The sequence below is a fragment of the Cyclopterus lumpus genome, chromosome 1 (assembly GCF_009769545.1).
Source record: "Cyclopterus lumpus isolate fCycLum1 chromosome 1, fCycLum1.pri, whole genome shotgun sequence".
Lineage (NCBI taxonomy): Eukaryota > Metazoa > Chordata > Actinopteri > Perciformes > Cyclopteridae > Cyclopterus > Cyclopterus lumpus.
In genome coordinates this window covers 7,658,009-7,675,071 of record NC_046966.1, presented here as the reverse complement: position 1 = coordinate 7,675,071, position 17,063 = coordinate 7,658,009, and the positions used below count along the sequence as shown (strand labels likewise).

Here is a 17,063-nt window from a genome sequence, read left to right as displayed (position 1 = left end):
GCGAGAGGGAAGTTATCTCTGCTCTGCATCCGTCTGTTAACATCCTGCCCACCTCGGCCAAGTGAGCCGGAAGTAGAATACTCGATTCTAATTGGCTGGTAAGACGGTTGGAGTGAGCTGAAGATGGACCGCTCTTTTCAAATATCTCACTTGAAGATGTCATTAATCTTTTGAGTCGTTTCCATCCTTGTGCCATTATGTATTTTCAGAAAACATGTGGACACATGCAATCTGTCTCAGGATATTCTACCTGGGTAATGCATGTTAATGCACAACGTAAAATGCATGCAGGATGCATTTTGACCGTATGCCATCACATCTGGAGGTGGTGCGGCTCGCATTTTGATTGGATTTTTGCCCATCATAAATACCATCTGTACAGGTGCAGTACATTCTGAACAAAATACCGCCCATTAAGGTGAAAGGTCCTCAAACTCTCCCTGCAAAAAAAAATAAAAAACTACATATAGTAGCAGTAGTCTTCCCTTGCAGGAAGTGAATTCACCAATGTTAATTTTTTTCCTTAACTAATTAGCATTTTTAGATCTGATCATTCTTATTCATTCTTGGTGTAAAGGCCCGTGGATGGGATATCCAGGTACAGATAACATGTTGCTCACAGGGATAAGTTTAAATACTTAACATGTGAGCCGAGATTATTTTGAATTGGACAATATTAAAGAATCAAAACACCTTTTTGCATTATTTGAGGCCCAGTTGTAGCCAATCTGAAACTAGCATCCAATAAGTACCGGTATAAGGACAGATGGAAGGTCCCTGAACATACACAACTCTCCAAAGAGCTGTTAAATCCTCTATAATAACTCTTGTGTGGCCAATATATGTTCAATTACTGCGAATGACAGAAGTATACCTGTTAGCAAGGTCACAGTGTATAGAAACACCAACAAACTTATTAATTATAAGTTTTAGATTTCATTTGATCTTCACCTTTTGGAATTAGACATTTCAAACGTCATATTTTGTCATGCTACAGATGGAGCAGCCTCGTTACAGGATTAGTTCAGTAAAGTTAGACGTTTTTGATACTTTGGTCAGTTGTATGAGGATCAGCATTCACCTCAATAAAATACTCAAACTGTCGACTATCTAATGCAAATGATTTAACCTGTGAGCCAGTAGAGTTTACAATTCCACACATTTAATGGATGATGATGAAGGGGCATTTGTGTGCTCATTAGATACAATATTAGTGGACAGTGTTTTAACAGCGCTACCCTTTGCATTGGTTAAAAACAACAACTATAGGATTAGTTCTGACAGTAAAAACAATCAATGAATCTGAGGAGAAGGAGAAGTCATGAAAGACTTGATTATCATCGCCCCTGGTGATCGGACAGCACAACACCAGGTTAATTAAAAACCAAACAACATTAAATCTTAAAAATAAATAATCCACTGGCATGGTTCAATCACAAAAGGAAGACGTCGCCCATGTGAGAGGGGACATGGAAGTTAAAAATACGTCAGTGGGACATTCATGCTTGTTAACTTTGCATCGGTGGTCCCCGTTTGGCAAGAGGAAGAACATGTTTACTAGTTGTTTGCTACAATATCAGCACAAAGGCTGCACAGTGAGGGAGCCAATTCAAAACAGTCTTAGTTATCAAGTACTAAAACCCGTGGAAGAAGTCCAAGATGTCGTTAAGTTCACGTATAGCAGCTGAGGTGAACAAGTTAGCTAAATTAGCCAATAGCTACATTTTGTAGAGTGTGTTCAGTTAATTCATAACCACCAGGACTTGTATAAGTTCTTAATTTCCTATTTTGTGCAAATCTCTGAGTGAAGATGCCGAGGAGACCATTGTTCAGCTAGAACGTCGTACCCTTGGTGGTGAAAAGCAGAAACAAAGTCTTTTGCAGCATGTTCCTATGACGTGGATCCAGCCGCGATCGAGCGGAGCTTAAAACAGCCCCGCGCGCCGCCTCCTGGTCAGTGCAGGTAGCTGGTGTTGTGCTGGAAGGACGCCATCTGGACCCGACTGCGCAGCGCCTGGACCTCCAGATCCTGGAAATGGTCGTCCTCGTCGTTCTGGATGATGATCTCCTGCAATTCACCGATTTCCCGCTCCATCCTGGAACGCAGCTCTCGCTTCATCTTCAGCAGAGCCTGTGTGAATGGCAGCGGTGGAAGAGGGATCAGATTGTTGTACTTTAGTAAAAGTACTGCAGTATCAAAATATGCTCCAAGTACATGTTTATATGTACACACACACACACACACATACATATACATACTTGAACAGACCCAGGTATAAAGGTATAAAATGTCGGCACATTGTCGGTATCTCTTTGTAAACACAGCATTCAAAATGTGCCTCTTATCTCCGGTTAAAAGAGAGCCGGAGTGACAGTGAATGAGAACGGGCTGCACTCCCTGCTTACTCGTGTGTGTTACACCCCACATGGGGTCCAAATGCTCTTTGTGGGAAGCATCAGAGAGTTCGCCGTCTTGGTTCAAACCAGGTAGCCTCTGCTATTATTTTATTACCTTCATAATTGTTAACATTTTCCTTTGTGCTGTAAAACACAAGGAGATCGCGACCTGATGGCTGACAGATTTGCATAGTGAAAGCCAGGCTGATAGGGGTTATTCTATAGCCATTACATTGTGCAATTAGCATTTAAGTAATGTTAATAAGTAAGTAATTTAAGCAATAAGTTAAAGCAAAACATTGTTTTTTAAGAAAACACCGCTTTATAACATGAAAGACCATTCAAGATGGTGATTTGTGCCATTTTAACTGATTTAAAAACATATGGCTCATGTCAGACACAACCGTCCAGAGAACATGAATAAGATTAAAATGTAAAGATGTTTGTGACAACAGTAATAAGTCAAATGTTTACCTTTTCTTGAGCTTTTTTCCGAACCTGGATGTCCTGCCGCTCTTGGGAAAGTTTTTCAGCAAGTAGTGAAAACTGAAAGAGAGGAAGCGCATTAATTTATGAGTTTGTTCCATAAGTCAATGCTGCTGTGTATTTCTAACGTTTCATTTAAGCATATGAGCCTTCTCATCAAAAAATCCCCCCCGCCTTCACTTTTTAATGCGTCTTCAAATGCAACTTTCCAGGGAGACACGGAAGCAGAAACATGTGGCATCTTTTTTCAGTTTTATACTGAATATTATCTTCTGTTTAGCACTCACCTGTGCTTCAATTGCATCAAAGTGTGTGTGTGTGTGTGTGTGTGTGTCCTACTTGGTCTTTGTAGTAGTTCTCCATGGACTTGATCTGGTCCTGGTGTCGTCTCTGATGTTCCAGCCGCTGCTCCTTAGCGTAGGCTTTCTGCTCCCTCAACTGGACTTTCTGGAGCTCCAACCCCTCCTCAAACAACTGACGAAACACCTGAACAGACACAACCACACATGACGCAAAAAACTAACGCCAGATTTCCCCATGATTTGTGATCTAACATTTATTACTAATATTAATATTAATTCATATCCACTAATTCTTTGACAGCTCTTGATTCCTCTAAAGCACGCAGACAAACTATTTTAAAAAAGGGAACTAACTTGCTTAATTAAGTTTGGGTTTCAGAAGAGGACCAACCACCTCATTGCATCCTTGTAGTTTGTGGGAAACTTCAAAACGGCCAAATATCAGCTGATTTTCTTCGTTTTTTGTTATCATTGAGTAGTTTATGTATTTGGGTTGTGAACTGGACTATTGGGCAGACAACACACATCCTAATTGTCATATCAAGCATTTTCCAATACTTTGAAACCATGACATGTTATAGAAAAGACATTAAATAAATGAATTGAAAAAATTATGAAATTCTACACTGAAGTAATCGTTAGTCGCTGCCAGAGTGCAGCGCTGTGAACGGCCTTCACCACCCACCTTCTCCTCCTGGGTGCGTGCCCTCATCAGACGGGCCCGGTGCTGGACGTGGTAGTCGCTGTGGTACTTCTTGGCGCGTGCCATCTGCTGCCGCTGTTCCCTCAGTCTGTTCTGGGTCGACTTCTGCTGTTGGATGCGCTCTTTAAAATCCCTCTGGAAGATAAACATTTTAAGCTGCCGATTACGACACACACACACACACACACACACACACACACACACACACTGCTTGTCCAGGTGAAGTCTGTCTGCATGTGGGTGCACTATTTTGTAAAAATATGATCACACACACATCATCCATTGTACCCGATATTGACAAGGTTACTAAATGTGAAGGGACCTTTTGAATGTGTGGTTACGTGTTGAAGCTCACCAGACGCCTGTTGTGGTCCTTATCTTTACGGATGATCTCCACCAGCAGGTCATGTTTCCTCTGGGCTTCTTCCACCTGACAGAGAAGCAGGCGTTCACATATTCATGCATCGGCCCTTCCACCACAGAATACATTCCACATTTTAAAAAAGGCCCATTTCACTGAACATGGCCACATCGTCCTACCTGGCTTGAGAGTTTGCTGCGACGCTGGCTATGAGGGGATGTCAGGGCATGGAGTCTGTCCACCTGCTGCATCTGCTGCTCCCACATCCGACCCAGGGCGTGGGGGGAGATGTGAAGGTGGGGCAACTCCTCAAGGAGCACAGGAAGGAGTTCATTCTCCTTCACCTTCACTGCACAAGAAAGGGAACATGACAACAATAGTATAGTCATCAGACTACAATTGATTGAAATCTGCAACCTCACAGCTAGATGTCACTTAAGCCACACGAGTCCTTGAAATAGGGAGCTCCAAAGTTAAAATGTCATTAAATAATCATCTTTGACCAGTCACAAGAACCTTTCCTTCGTAGGTTAGCTGACATCTCCAATGGATTACGGTTTAAGATGAATGACCATACAAAAGGTTCAAAAGGTTTTACGGTACAGTTTTAAAGGAGAATTCAGGATGACCATGTCAAACTTGAATGTTTTCTGGTGTCCCAAAGGCCACTCCGAAGGAACCACCAGTAACGAGTTTTATTCTTGAACTAACATTTATGTAAGTTTGTAAAAAAAAATAAGAGCAGCCGAGAGAGAGAGAGAGAAAAAAAGAGCATAGAAGTGGACGCATGGATCAATCCCTTTGGCAAGGTTAATAAGAATGACAAGACATTGCTAGGAAGACACATCGTCATTAGGCCCTTCTGCTCTGGGGCGTTTTCTTAGAAAAATAGACGAACTCTGCATGTTTGGTGATGTCGACTGTATGTGAGGCACTGGCATCCTTCGAGTCAGAAAGATCCTAACATTGTGTCATAACCAAGTCCGACTCGTTGCAGCAGTAGCTCTATAGGTCCGTGGGCACGGGCTGACAGTCTCCACATCAGCACCAACACATAGCTTGTGCTCTTTCTTGGCCTCTAGTTTTTACAAAAGGTTTCTCCTCTCTTGTGGCCCCTTTCGTCTACCTCTGGTTCATAAAGGTATCCTCTCGGCATGTTGTTGTTGGGGTCATGAGCACAAATTATTTTATTTGTTCTCTCCTCCATGAAAGTCTGCCCCATACAGCTGAACTGTTGGGCAATAAAACAACTTCACAAACACAGCGGACAGCACATTGTCATTAATGTGTCGAATTACAGAAGTTCCACAGTTCAGGAAATGTCGTGCCAAAGGAAAAAGCTGTCTGATGGAAAGGAAAAGCAGAGAAAATATTCTAAATATGGCGTACACTGAAACTTTTTAGGTGGCTAAATGACATGTGTGCTGCTGCCCCATCCAACGCAGTACATTGCTCATAAAGTGGGTAAGCAGAGGAAGACACTGTAAGAGGTAACGATTACATACTGGAAATATAAGGGTTACCCTGAGGAATGTGGAGCAGAGTGGGGGATACGTTTGGTCTATGCCATACTACTTGAAATATTTAAAGTAATTTTATACAACCAGGTGTTTGAAGCGCATCCGTTTTGTGTGGTGTTCTCCAGCTGCATGACACCTGGTTTTAACTTTAGCAACTAAAGAGATCCTTTTGACTGACCATACCAATTTGAATTCACAGGCATTCAAGTAAATGTACCTGAGACGTCGTGCACTGCAACCACGGAGAAGTCAACGAATAACTCTTGATGATGTTCCCATAATGTGGCGAGTAAACCATCTAAAAGCAGACGGTTGTGATATAGTATATCTTAACCCCTTTACCCACTGTTGCACCTGCGATATCCATTGAGACGACTCTAGCCATGCTCCATACAACACGTGTCATTATCATTTCTGCGCTCTCTTTTCTGCCCCACAACAGACCGACGGTGCAGCACATTGTTGATGAGGAGGAGGCCGTCCTGCAGCTGATGAACTGCCCGATGTGCGACAGAAAGTGCCGCTGTACTAAACACGTCCTTACTTCAGTCTACCAGAGCTGTTACTTCTGCAACCATCAACGCAAGTGGGCCAACCGGCCTGAAGCCAGAAGACAGTCATAAGGCAAACATGCCGCCGCAGAAGAAACTCGGCCAAAGAACAACACGTCTGTGAAGGCCGCCGAGACTCAGCAACCACAGCGTAGTGAGACAAGCACTCCTGAATCCTCAGTCTCAGAGTCCCGTGGCTCATTAGAGACCTGAAGGCTTAGATGGGACTGAAATCTGGCAAGAATGAGAGAGATGTGCCTTGAGGTGGATCGTTATTATGCAGTTGGAGATGTTTGATGAGGACAAGAAATAAAGTTTATTAGTTTGGGGTGAAGCTTCAGCTCAACAGATTAATTTAATTTGCTAATGAGGAACACAATCAGAGTAAAGCAGTAAAAAAAGGCCATAAGTGTGGCTTTGCTGGCTGGTAGTAAAAACATACTCTGACAATAAGGTGAGGTGCCATTGTGTTGTGGAGAAAAAGCATTTGGAATACTAATCATACGTCTACAGTAATAATGCAAAGGTCCATGTGGTAAATAAACAAGTCTTAACCCACTTGAAGGAGCTTTCCTGGGGGCCTCCTGCCATCTCCGTCCTGGTGTGGTTTGTATGTTGCGTTGTGAACTACGCTGGGCCTTCGTTCTTGCTGGAGACAGTCTGGGGGCGTCGGAAACATCCTCCAGTATGGCCTCTCTATACTGTCGCTCCTACACACACACACACACACACATTAAATAGATGAATGCACAGTCACAACACTTTGAACCAATAAAAATCACCCTCTCTGACTAAAATACTGTCTAAATGTGTTCAGGATCAATATTACGTGGGTGAACTCTAGTAAATTGCGGAGTTCGTCTGTAATGTATATAATTGGTTAAATAACAAAATTCCACTGCAATTGACCGACTATATTTCTCCAAACACAATTATAAACGACGATGATGAAATTAAATGTTTTGATAGTATTGGAGTGTCATCTCGCTACACAGCATGGAGACCCATTCTCACCGGAGCAAGAGGTCTTTGTGAAAATGAGGTACACAGAAATAGGCATATACAATAAGGAGGGATTTTAAAATCACATGAGGTCACGATTAGGAAAGCCATTTGTTTTAATCTAGTGATGAGAATGAACTAAACTAAGCTCTGTGTAACAACTTAAACAAGGCTGTTCTGTAGAGAAAGGAGAGAGAGGTCCTTGTTGTATTCATACTATATTAGACATCATACTCATGACTCATGACTCATGGCTTACGGCTTGTTGAGCTTTGAGGCGTGCCTGCTCTAGATCTGCCCGTTCTTTGTCTTCATATCTTTTCAACTCTTCCTCAAAGGCCTCATTCTCCACATACTGAAAACAGAAAGATTCATTTTTGCTTTAAACATACATGAGATCATGAGTAGAACCGAGAGCAGCAGCAAATTAATTAAATAACCGAGATTCTAAATATTTGATTGATGAAAAAACAGAAAGGACCGAAAATTAAGGAAGCAAATGTACAATATCTTTATGTATCTCTTCTTTTTCCCCGTTTAAAATGTAAAACCTCTGTTCAATCCAGGTGAAAGAAAACTCTTTACTTATGATACTTTACTTATCAAACACTGCTATTGGGTGGCATGATTATTATATATTATTAATACAAACTGGTTTAGTGTATGCAACGTGCTTTATTAATACACACACCTTGCCTATATGGTACATTTAAAAAGGGGAAGCACTAAGGAAAACAATAACTATGGGAATACCTTGCTATGTTTTCTGTGAGACGGTCTGTGGTGTAGCTCTCCTCGCTTTGAAAGATCAGAAGCTGCAAGGTTGGTTTGTCTCCCATCATCTAGACTCAAGGCCTCTGCCATGGCATCTTCTAACTGTCCGTGCAGGGAGCGACGGACCCGTGGAGGGGAGGGGGATAAAGAGCGTGTCCGGTGGGTGGGTTCACCCTCAGTTGTTCCTAAAACTAATACATGTTACGATTTAAAACATGTATTGTTAGTGTCATCAGCTCTGAGAAGATAGTGAATGTGTTAACTGCGTTTACCTGCGTGTTGTCTGGGAGTCCTGCCGCACTCCATGATGCTGTCGCTGTGGTGGGACTGCTTGTCCTCTTCTCGGACTTCGCTGGACTCTCCACTTTCCCCCAGAACTCGTTTGAGCATCTATAGGAATTACACGTCGCAAACGTAAAAGTGATCATTCACCAATGTGTATTAATCCTGGAGAAATGAAGCAAACGGCATTGAACCGACGATAACTACATGAACTGAGAGCAGGTCAACAACATACTCTCCAACCCAAGCCCCAACAAGTCAGACACACGCATGCAGAAAGGATCAAAATAGCTTTTGCTTGAAAACAGTCATGACAATATTTCGGGACCTTTCACAAACTACACACACACACCTGATCGAGTTCCTCAAGTCTATAGGAAAGGTTTTCAGATATGTGATGCAGCTCCTCTTCTGCTTGCTTGTTCCTCTGTCTGCGATACAACAGAGGCTCCTCCAACCTGCTACTGCTCAGGGAGACGATTACAAAGACGCCACAGAGCAGAGATAGTTAGACAGTCATCAAATAATTATGTCAATGAGGACATGCTATTCCTTAATCTGTAGCTTCCTACTGTTCTCGAGCACTCCACTTGTCTTGTCTTGTCTTGTCTTGTCTTGTCTTACCTGAGGCCTGTCCCATCTCTGTGATCTATCCTGCTGTCCGGTTGTTTTAGTTTATAACCTAGAAACTCCTCATCTTGCTCTTCCTCCTCAGTGTCTGGCGGAGAATGGGTTGTGACTGTCCTCTCATCCTGCAGGTTGAGGAAGAGCACATCCGGCTTGGTGCGGAATAAAACCCTCCTGGCATTGGTCGGCTAAAATTAGACAAAAAGTCATTCATGTTCATTTGATTACCAATGTCAGATTTCATTTAATATTAAATTATGAAGTCACTTCAGAAAAGAGTAAATGAGGTTTGTATCTTGAAGATAATATCCCATGTTTCTTTTTTTATTCCATCTGGATTGGATTTAACCAGTGTATACTGTATTTCACACTGCATGTCAGTTTCAGTGTCCACCCTTTTTAACAGAGCAACCCAGGTCACTGGAGATTACACAATACGTAAACAATAAGGATCATCATGTGTCTGTGTGGGTTTGAGGTTACTGTAAAACTGGTACAAGTGAAGGCACGTTACTCTTACCGCTAGTGTCTCCCCCACTGATTCTGTCCCGGCTCTCTGCTGACTGGACAAAGACTTCTCCCTCGCACCTGGAAATGGGGGGGGGGGGGGGGGGTCCAGAGCAGATAAACATCTCCATGTGCTGAGCTGCCCCGGAGATCCGCCATTCAGTCATAACTATCAATCCAATCAAGTGCTCGGCTTTAATCCTATGATGTTTGATGCGATTCTTGATATGTTTAACATCTTGACATTTTAAACTGAATAAGAATAAAAGGTAGATTTATTTCACTCACCTGGAGACTGGGGAGGAGGAGACTGTAGTCCGTTGGTAACAACTGCCTCAGCTGGCGGTTTAGAGGTCTGAGTGAGAAGGATATTGACAAAGTGAGAGGGAGAAAGGAGCAAGAAGAAGAATGGCTGTGAAGCTGAGCAGAGACCATCACCATGTAACTACTGAGGGACACAGCTTAGTACTGAACGTATTGTGCATCTTCTAAAATCATCCACGAGAGAAACAGTTGACCACCAGACGACAAGACTTTAAGAACACAAAGAAAGGAGAAAACTATTAAGTACGTGAACCGAGTCCGTCAGACACCACTTCCTGGTTTCAGTTATTCCCTAATGAAATAATAAATCTGTGTATGTCTGTGCTTTTCTTTTGACACATTGTTATTTTATTGTCTTGAATAAAGTATTGCTTCCCCTTTGGTTGGAGTCCTTTCTTTGATTCAACCAGGCTCGGCATTCTTAAATTGTCACACTGCACTGGAAAGAGTGCGGCTAGAGACTATACTTTTACATATATTAAAAATGTAAGACAACATGTGTGACATTGTATCAGTTAAGGAGGTGAACTAACTGTCCCAACTCACAGGACCGCAAATATCACTTCATTCTGATAATCTGACTTGGACTACCACGGATGAATCAGCAAGAATTTGGCCAGTAAAACAACAGATGTTTCTGGTTTAGTGAGCCGCATGTCAACGACCATTACGATGACTCAAGTTCACCTGCCAAAAATACTTGACACACTTGCTGTCGACACCATTGGTTAGGATCAGGGTTTGGTTTAGGTACATAAAACAATCTTAAGCAAGAGCTTCCGCTGAACCTTCCTCACACACCGTGAGGGTGTGGTTGATCATGGTTGATCCGATGAGTAGTACAGTATTGACAAAGTGTGCGTGTCCTTTCACTGCATGCAAATAAGAGGTCAATTGACTGTCATACTGAGCTGAACAAGGCTACCTCTGTAGTGACAAGAGCGGCTCCCTCCTCTGCCGGCCTTTGGCTGAAGCCAGCAGCTGTTGGGTCTGTGGGCCCGTTGCTCTGAGAGGGAGGCTGCAGAGCGACGGCTAAGGGCAGCGGTTCAGCCAGCGGTGCATCCTGGGAGGCCAGAGGACCAGAGGTGGTGACTGCATCCGAGGTTTGGGGAGGGACGGCCAGCCCTTGCAGATTAATCATGCAAATTATTGAAAGAGTTACTATTGCTGAAAATTAAAATCTTAATAATGGAGCGCCTCGGTCGCTGAAGGATTCCAGCGCATGCAACATAATGTCAACATTGACAGTTTGGTTTCCGAATTCATCAAAACGTCACTTGTTCACACTGCGGAATTGCAGTCAATGACTACTTATCAAAAGATGTAAAAATCAATAGTTGCAGATGTTAAAATGTCTATTTTAGGAATTTTCTGCATCTAATCCTTGACTAAGTTGATGAAAATGTAAAAATATATACTTTTAGTTTAATAATAAAGGAATCAAAATATCCCTGATACTTGGAGGTAACATGATGTGACAGGGCAAAGATACGTCTGTAATTATTTGGGTTTATGTAGATACGGTAAGGCCGTGGTTTGCAGTGAAGCCGCACAACCGGTTAGGTAACTACTGTACAATGTGACAACGAAAACAGCAACCATAAATCAGAGCTTAAAACAATGCGGGCTCTCTTTAAATGCCGAAAATAGTTTAAAACAGCAATGCAAGGTCATTTGAGGAATCTTCTAGTCAGGGAACAAGATTTCCTGACACCTTATTGTAACACTCTGGCCCAAAAAAACGTGTGAAAAACCATTGATATGAATGCTTGGGGAACACAAGTAATTTTGCCCATAAACAGTAGACGTGAGGTGAAGACGGGCTGCGTTTGCATGTCTTACCTTCTAGTTTGCCTGTGAATGTGCGTGCTGAGACTCCCAGCCCAATGAGCTCACTCGCTGATCCCATCTCCTCAGCATTCCAGGTATGGAGGGAATCTTTACTGGAATGGACAGCGGACCTGATGATACGACGTGATAGTATTGACTCAAAGTTCACACAAGTACTATATAATAAAATTAGATGATTTTCTGTGATATACTTCCTCTTAATTCATAAAATGGAAATTCAGACAAACGGATACACACACACTGTGGAACTGACCATTTCTTAAAGGAGTCAATGAGTACTCGGCACCAAAGACATTAAAATAGGAGTTTTCCATTTGACGTTGCATTGACATAGTTGATGGTTAGCAAGAACCACAGGATACTTCAGCTAGTATTTCTCTGGGAAGCCAAGCGGCATGCTTAACAGAACTGCCTTGTTTTCTTGCCTTGTATTGCACAAACTTTTTCCAACAGAGAAAATTGCATCGCAACATATGAGTGTAGAGGGTGTTATGGATGAGGAGACATTCAAACTGTCAATATACCAGGCACTGAGGGACCTATGGCTTTAACGGACTATATTTACCATTTACATAAAAAGGTGTCAAATCATCCCTTTAATATTTACACAACTGTTGAAAGTGTGCCAAACTGGCTGTTGTGTCAACAGGGTGAACAGGCTCGATCCGTCCTACAGTTGAATGATATGCTCGCAGTCACGTGGTACAAATCTGCCTGTCAGCAATATTTTTGATTTATGGGAGAGCTTAAACCAAACAGAAAAGTTGATATTGTATTACTTTGTATTCATTCATGCTGTGCCTTTTCTTCGTAAGAGGCACAGGGGTTGTAACGGTTGTGTCCTGAAGTTTGAATCGGACAAAAACTTAATTAATCTATTTATGAAATGCATCACCAATGCAATTCATCTTAGCGTTTGGAGAGTTTGTTTAGGAGAAGATCTTACTCTCCACTGGATAACAACGATTGTCCATCCAGTTTGGTCTCCTTCTGCTGTGTGGCATTGCAGCTGGTGGACTCCTTGGTTTCATCAGGCACATCCACATTGACACTGTCATTAAGTTCTTCTGAAAAGAATATGACCCAGAGGGAGAGAGAAAAGAAAAAAACATATAGACAAAAAACAGACAGCTATAAGGACACAGATTAGGAGAAAGAAATACTTGTTTTGACCTCCATGGAATTACAAAAAAGAGGAACAAACGCATATGACATTTAAGTCAACGAGCTTACTCTATTAGTATTACGCTGCTGTTGACATTCACTGTTCAAAAAGACAAAGACAAACCTCAAAGACAGCACCTAGAAAGTCTGACAAACACCTGAGGCCATCTTGTAGTTCTGAGCACTAATTTAAACTCAAAATCCAAATACAGGAACTACTAACCAACCGCAGCACAACTCTTCATTGTTAGACACTGAAGAAAGACATCGCACTGTACCAATGTCACCACAGCTCAGATTAATACTCATTCCAGCCCCGAACAACTCCAACACTCAGCATACGCGTCGCAGTACAGACAGCTGTTGGCTACATTGTACTCGGTACCAATTCCAGTATTGCACATCCAGGATGTTTAATTAGGTCATTTAGAAATGTGGATCGCTCATATGTGCCGACAAAATCATTCACTACGAATTGCTGTTTGGCAGCGGCCTGAGGGACGGTCCACTCATACAAAGGCATGCTCAGTTCTGGCACATGAAGAGAGACGACTGTGCTCTACAAAACTCCTGCAGCAACTGGTTTTAAACTGGGTTTACGACACATTATATCCTATTCATGCTGAAGGACAAACAAACAATCTCTCAAACACAGACTTACGTCTCAGTCCGTAAAAGAAGAAGTAGCTGGTTCAGGAAAACTGAGAACTGCGGACGCTAGAAAACCAAGAAAATGGCCCTCTGGCCACTGCTCTGCAAACCATGATTAGATTTAAATATGTCGTATTGTATTGATTGATGGATAAAAGTTCTGCCCCCTCCAAGTCGACTAATCTGTCGATTTAGTCCTAGTCGACTAAGATTTCTTAAGTAAATTAATCTTCTTTCTTTTTTTATGCTGAATGATTCCTTTCCAAGAAACTTATGAAAACATCTCTGGTAAACACAATCATTAGAATGGTGCTTTTGTATGATTGTTTGTGGAGAAACTTGGGTAGTGTTATTAGTTTTACATAAATGCCTATTTGTGACATAAAACTAAGCCTCCTAGTGAGAGAAACACATAATTATCCGTCATATTGTTGAAGGAAAAGTGAATCTGCCTACCACCGTTCTGTGACTCCTCGCTTATCTCCTCCTTGAGATATTCCAGGAGGCCATCGAAGATTTCCAGGAGGTTCGAGATAGACTCTTTGTCGCCACTGACGACATTTTCTCCTACACACACACACACACACACACACACACACGGAAATTGGGCCATGCAGCCTAAAATGAAGATACTTGATCACCATCAAGTATCTTTATTTTAGGCTCCCCTGCCTTCTCAAGTCGATCCAAGTGAATGTCTGAAATTATGTTGCAGTTTTTCCTAGTTTCTCTTCTCTTATAGTTACTCATGACTTAATCATTATTGTTGTAAAGAGTGATCATGTTTATCATACCTGTAATGTGTGAGAGACTGATCTGAAGGTAATCCAGGGAGAGTGAATCAATCACAGACTGAACGTTATGGACGTTATCCTCTTGACTGCATGGCACTGTAATGTAATCTAAACAAATACAAACGCACCGACGTCAATAACCAAAGCATGTATGAGAACACAGACATGCGCAACACTGCCAACAGCCACATGTATTTACACACTTCTGTGAACACAGTGGGCCTTGACTTTAGCTCTTTCTTGAACATAATGTATTAAGGAGCTCAGCGACATTAACAGTTGCATGATTAAATGTTTCACGGTCTTAGGAAACATTCCCGACATGCTGAGCATACTCAGGAGATCATGACCTAAAGTAAAACCTCACAGCGTGTCAACCTTCTGTGGTTTTGGCACTTTGATTTTAATGATGTTGTTAGGGCTACAAATTATGGTCATCTTCATCATTAATTACTCTGCTGACAATTTGGTGAATTAATTAATCATTTGGTAATTTTGACCAGCGATACAAAATCTTTAGATGCTCAGCGTATTATCACATTTGACAAAGAAAAAGAGCAAAACATCACAACTGAGAAGCAGGAAATGGAGAATATTTGGCGCTTTTACTTAAAAATTATCGAATTAGATGTCTACTATTTTTCTGTTGATCTAGCTACTTCTCGATCGATCAACCAACTGTGTTGACTTTTGGCTGGCCGTCAGCTTAATCTTACCTGGGACTTTCTCCCCCAAGATGTTTTCATACAGAGCAATGAAGACATTTGTGTCACAGTCCGTCAGTTTCCTCAGCCGTAGCTTTATGGGAAACTTGCTGAGTAGATCATTTGCCACATCTACCCAATCTGTAGAAGAACGCAACAGGCTTCACAATAATCGAACACAGTTAAATCCTTATTTTAACATAATATCTAGAAAATATTTCTACAGAATAAGAAAAATAGAGAGGCATGAAATGGTTAAACATAATCTTTCCTTAAGGAAGGAGACATCAGTGTACCATAAAGAAATGCTTTACTTCTAGAGCTCATTATGCTGACACTGTTTTTAACATCACAAAGCAGGTTCAGTACCTCCTCTAGGGGTGATAATGTTCAATCATGACCATCCGCGGCAAACTTAAGTTTGAGAGCGGGGAGTCGCCTCCCGGTCCAATACACACCAACTACTTGCTACTCTTTCTGTTTCAATGAACCGATGTGTTGTGTACCTCATCGGTGTTGTATGTTAAGTGGCCTTTGAGTCTGACACTAAAGATGAACTGAACTAACGCTAGCGAGCTTCCGTTAAAGACACATATTACATAGTGCTTAACAAATCATACCGGTTGGCCGTGGATTTGGGATGTTTAAACAACAAACAGGCTTTCATCTAGAGTCACCTGCCCCCTTTAAATCCCCTCCGACGTGTTTGCCCATAACTTTAGCGGTTGAGTTAACTCACAAGTAGCTAGCTAACGTTGCTACTTCAGTGTGCTTGATAACGGTAACTAACTGTACCAGAGGACGTGGAACTGAGAGCTCTACTTATAAATGACATTATTTAAATGTGACTTTAATGCCAGGCTCGGTGACAGCAGGAGAGCTAAGCTACAACCTGGCAGCTCACGTTAGCTGTACGTTAGCGTAACGTTACGTGTCGCTATCTCTCTCCGGGGACTGAAGCTCCCCGACTCGGCTGCCTTACCTCTCTCTCCCTCCTGGGTTCCCATGAAACAGCTGTCGATGAGAGGCAGTTGGAGCTCAAAATCTATTGACTAAGTTAGCTGGAAAGGTGTCTCGTGTCACCCAGAGCCCCGACCTCACAGCTGGGGTCAGTTGTGGGTTTCTGGGAGAAGGAACTACCGTCTCTCATTTAAAATCGAAGTCTTGTCTGATTGGACGTTGGGCTCGTTCTTTGTTTCCGGGTGTTCTTTTTGTCGGGTGCGTGGCGCCCTCTGCTGGTTACTGTGCATAACGCAGGCAATAGGCAGCATGTTAGCATTAAAATACAGGTTTGTTTTTTAATCAACTCCTCAACTGACAATATCAAGGCTGGAAACATTCAGCACACTTTATTTCATAGCCTACATCTCAACATGGGGGTCTTGAAGAATAGTCCGACGCCACCAGGATTAACACTACCTGCTGATCACATTACATATTTGGTCCACTTCTGCAAATGATAATGGTATCAAATTAAACCTTTGAAACTAGGTAAATAAGAAACAGGTGCCTTGACCTTTTTTAGATTTTACAATTAATTACATTTATAACTTTTTTTATTTATAAAAGTTACCCTTTTACTGTGGACTATTAATTGTACCACATCTCCACAGTTTACCTTTTTTATGTGCAATCAACCACAATAGTAATCAACCACAATAGTATGGATTAAAAATGGAATTCACATTTTATTTAGACAGTCACCTTCAAAGGTAGCCAGTTGCCTTCAAATGACGATTATATACCTTACAGTGTTTACATCAGACTGGTATAGGCTTTTTTCACAGCAAAAACACAACAACCATGATTCATTTTTTAAAATTATTTACACATGTGCTATTCCTTCTGTGATATGTTAAAACTTGCTTGTGAAAAAGGCAATATGTATTTTATCCACCATGGAAACCAACCAGAAATTCAGCGGTATATTCCCCTGCCCAAGGTTTTCTGTTTGTCAGAAGTCTATGTAGGATTCTGCCCCATGTATGCGTAGTCTTAACTGAAATAATAAAGGCACTATTAGCACCTAAATCCCTGATCATTTTAGTTTGAATTGTGCTTGG

At 41.8% G+C, this 17,063-nt stretch overlaps 1 protein-coding gene across 6 annotated transcripts; it reads right to left on the bottom strand.

Moving 5' to 3' along the window:
* Window positions 1–1,142: 1,142 nt before the first annotated feature.
* Window positions 1,143–16,170, bottom strand: LOC117728886 (centrosomal protein of 95 kDa-like). Of its 6 annotated transcripts, none has more exons than XM_034529813.1 (21): window positions 15,983–16,170; window positions 15,013–15,141; window positions 14,297–14,404; window positions 13,959–14,069; window positions 12,634–12,754; window positions 11,679–11,797; window positions 10,762–10,961; window positions 9,801–9,867; window positions 9,526–9,593; window positions 9,003–9,193; window positions 8,731–8,842; window positions 8,369–8,486; window positions 8,076–8,287; window positions 7,582–7,677; window positions 6,880–7,030; window positions 4,429–4,598; window positions 4,244–4,318; window positions 3,871–4,023; window positions 3,223–3,369; window positions 2,872–2,943; window positions 1,143–2,131 (listed from the first exon to the last, which is right to left on the bottom strand). In XM_034529813.1, exons 1-21 carry the CDS (start codon window positions 16,005–16,007, stop codon window positions 1,955–1,957), a joined length of 2,622 nt encoding a protein of 873 aa, XP_034385704.1. In that variant the 5' UTR covers window positions 16,008–16,170; the 3' UTR covers window positions 1,143–1,954. The 6 variants fall into 6 exon arrangements, with proteins under 6 accessions (XP_034385704.1, XP_034385730.1, XP_034385712.1 ...); XM_034529839.1 differs by having other exon boundaries at window positions 8,076–8,281; window positions 15,983–16,161; XM_034529821.1 differs by having other exon boundaries at window positions 8,076–8,289; window positions 8,374–8,486; window positions 15,983–16,161.
* Window positions 16,171–17,063: the final 893 nt, after the last annotated feature.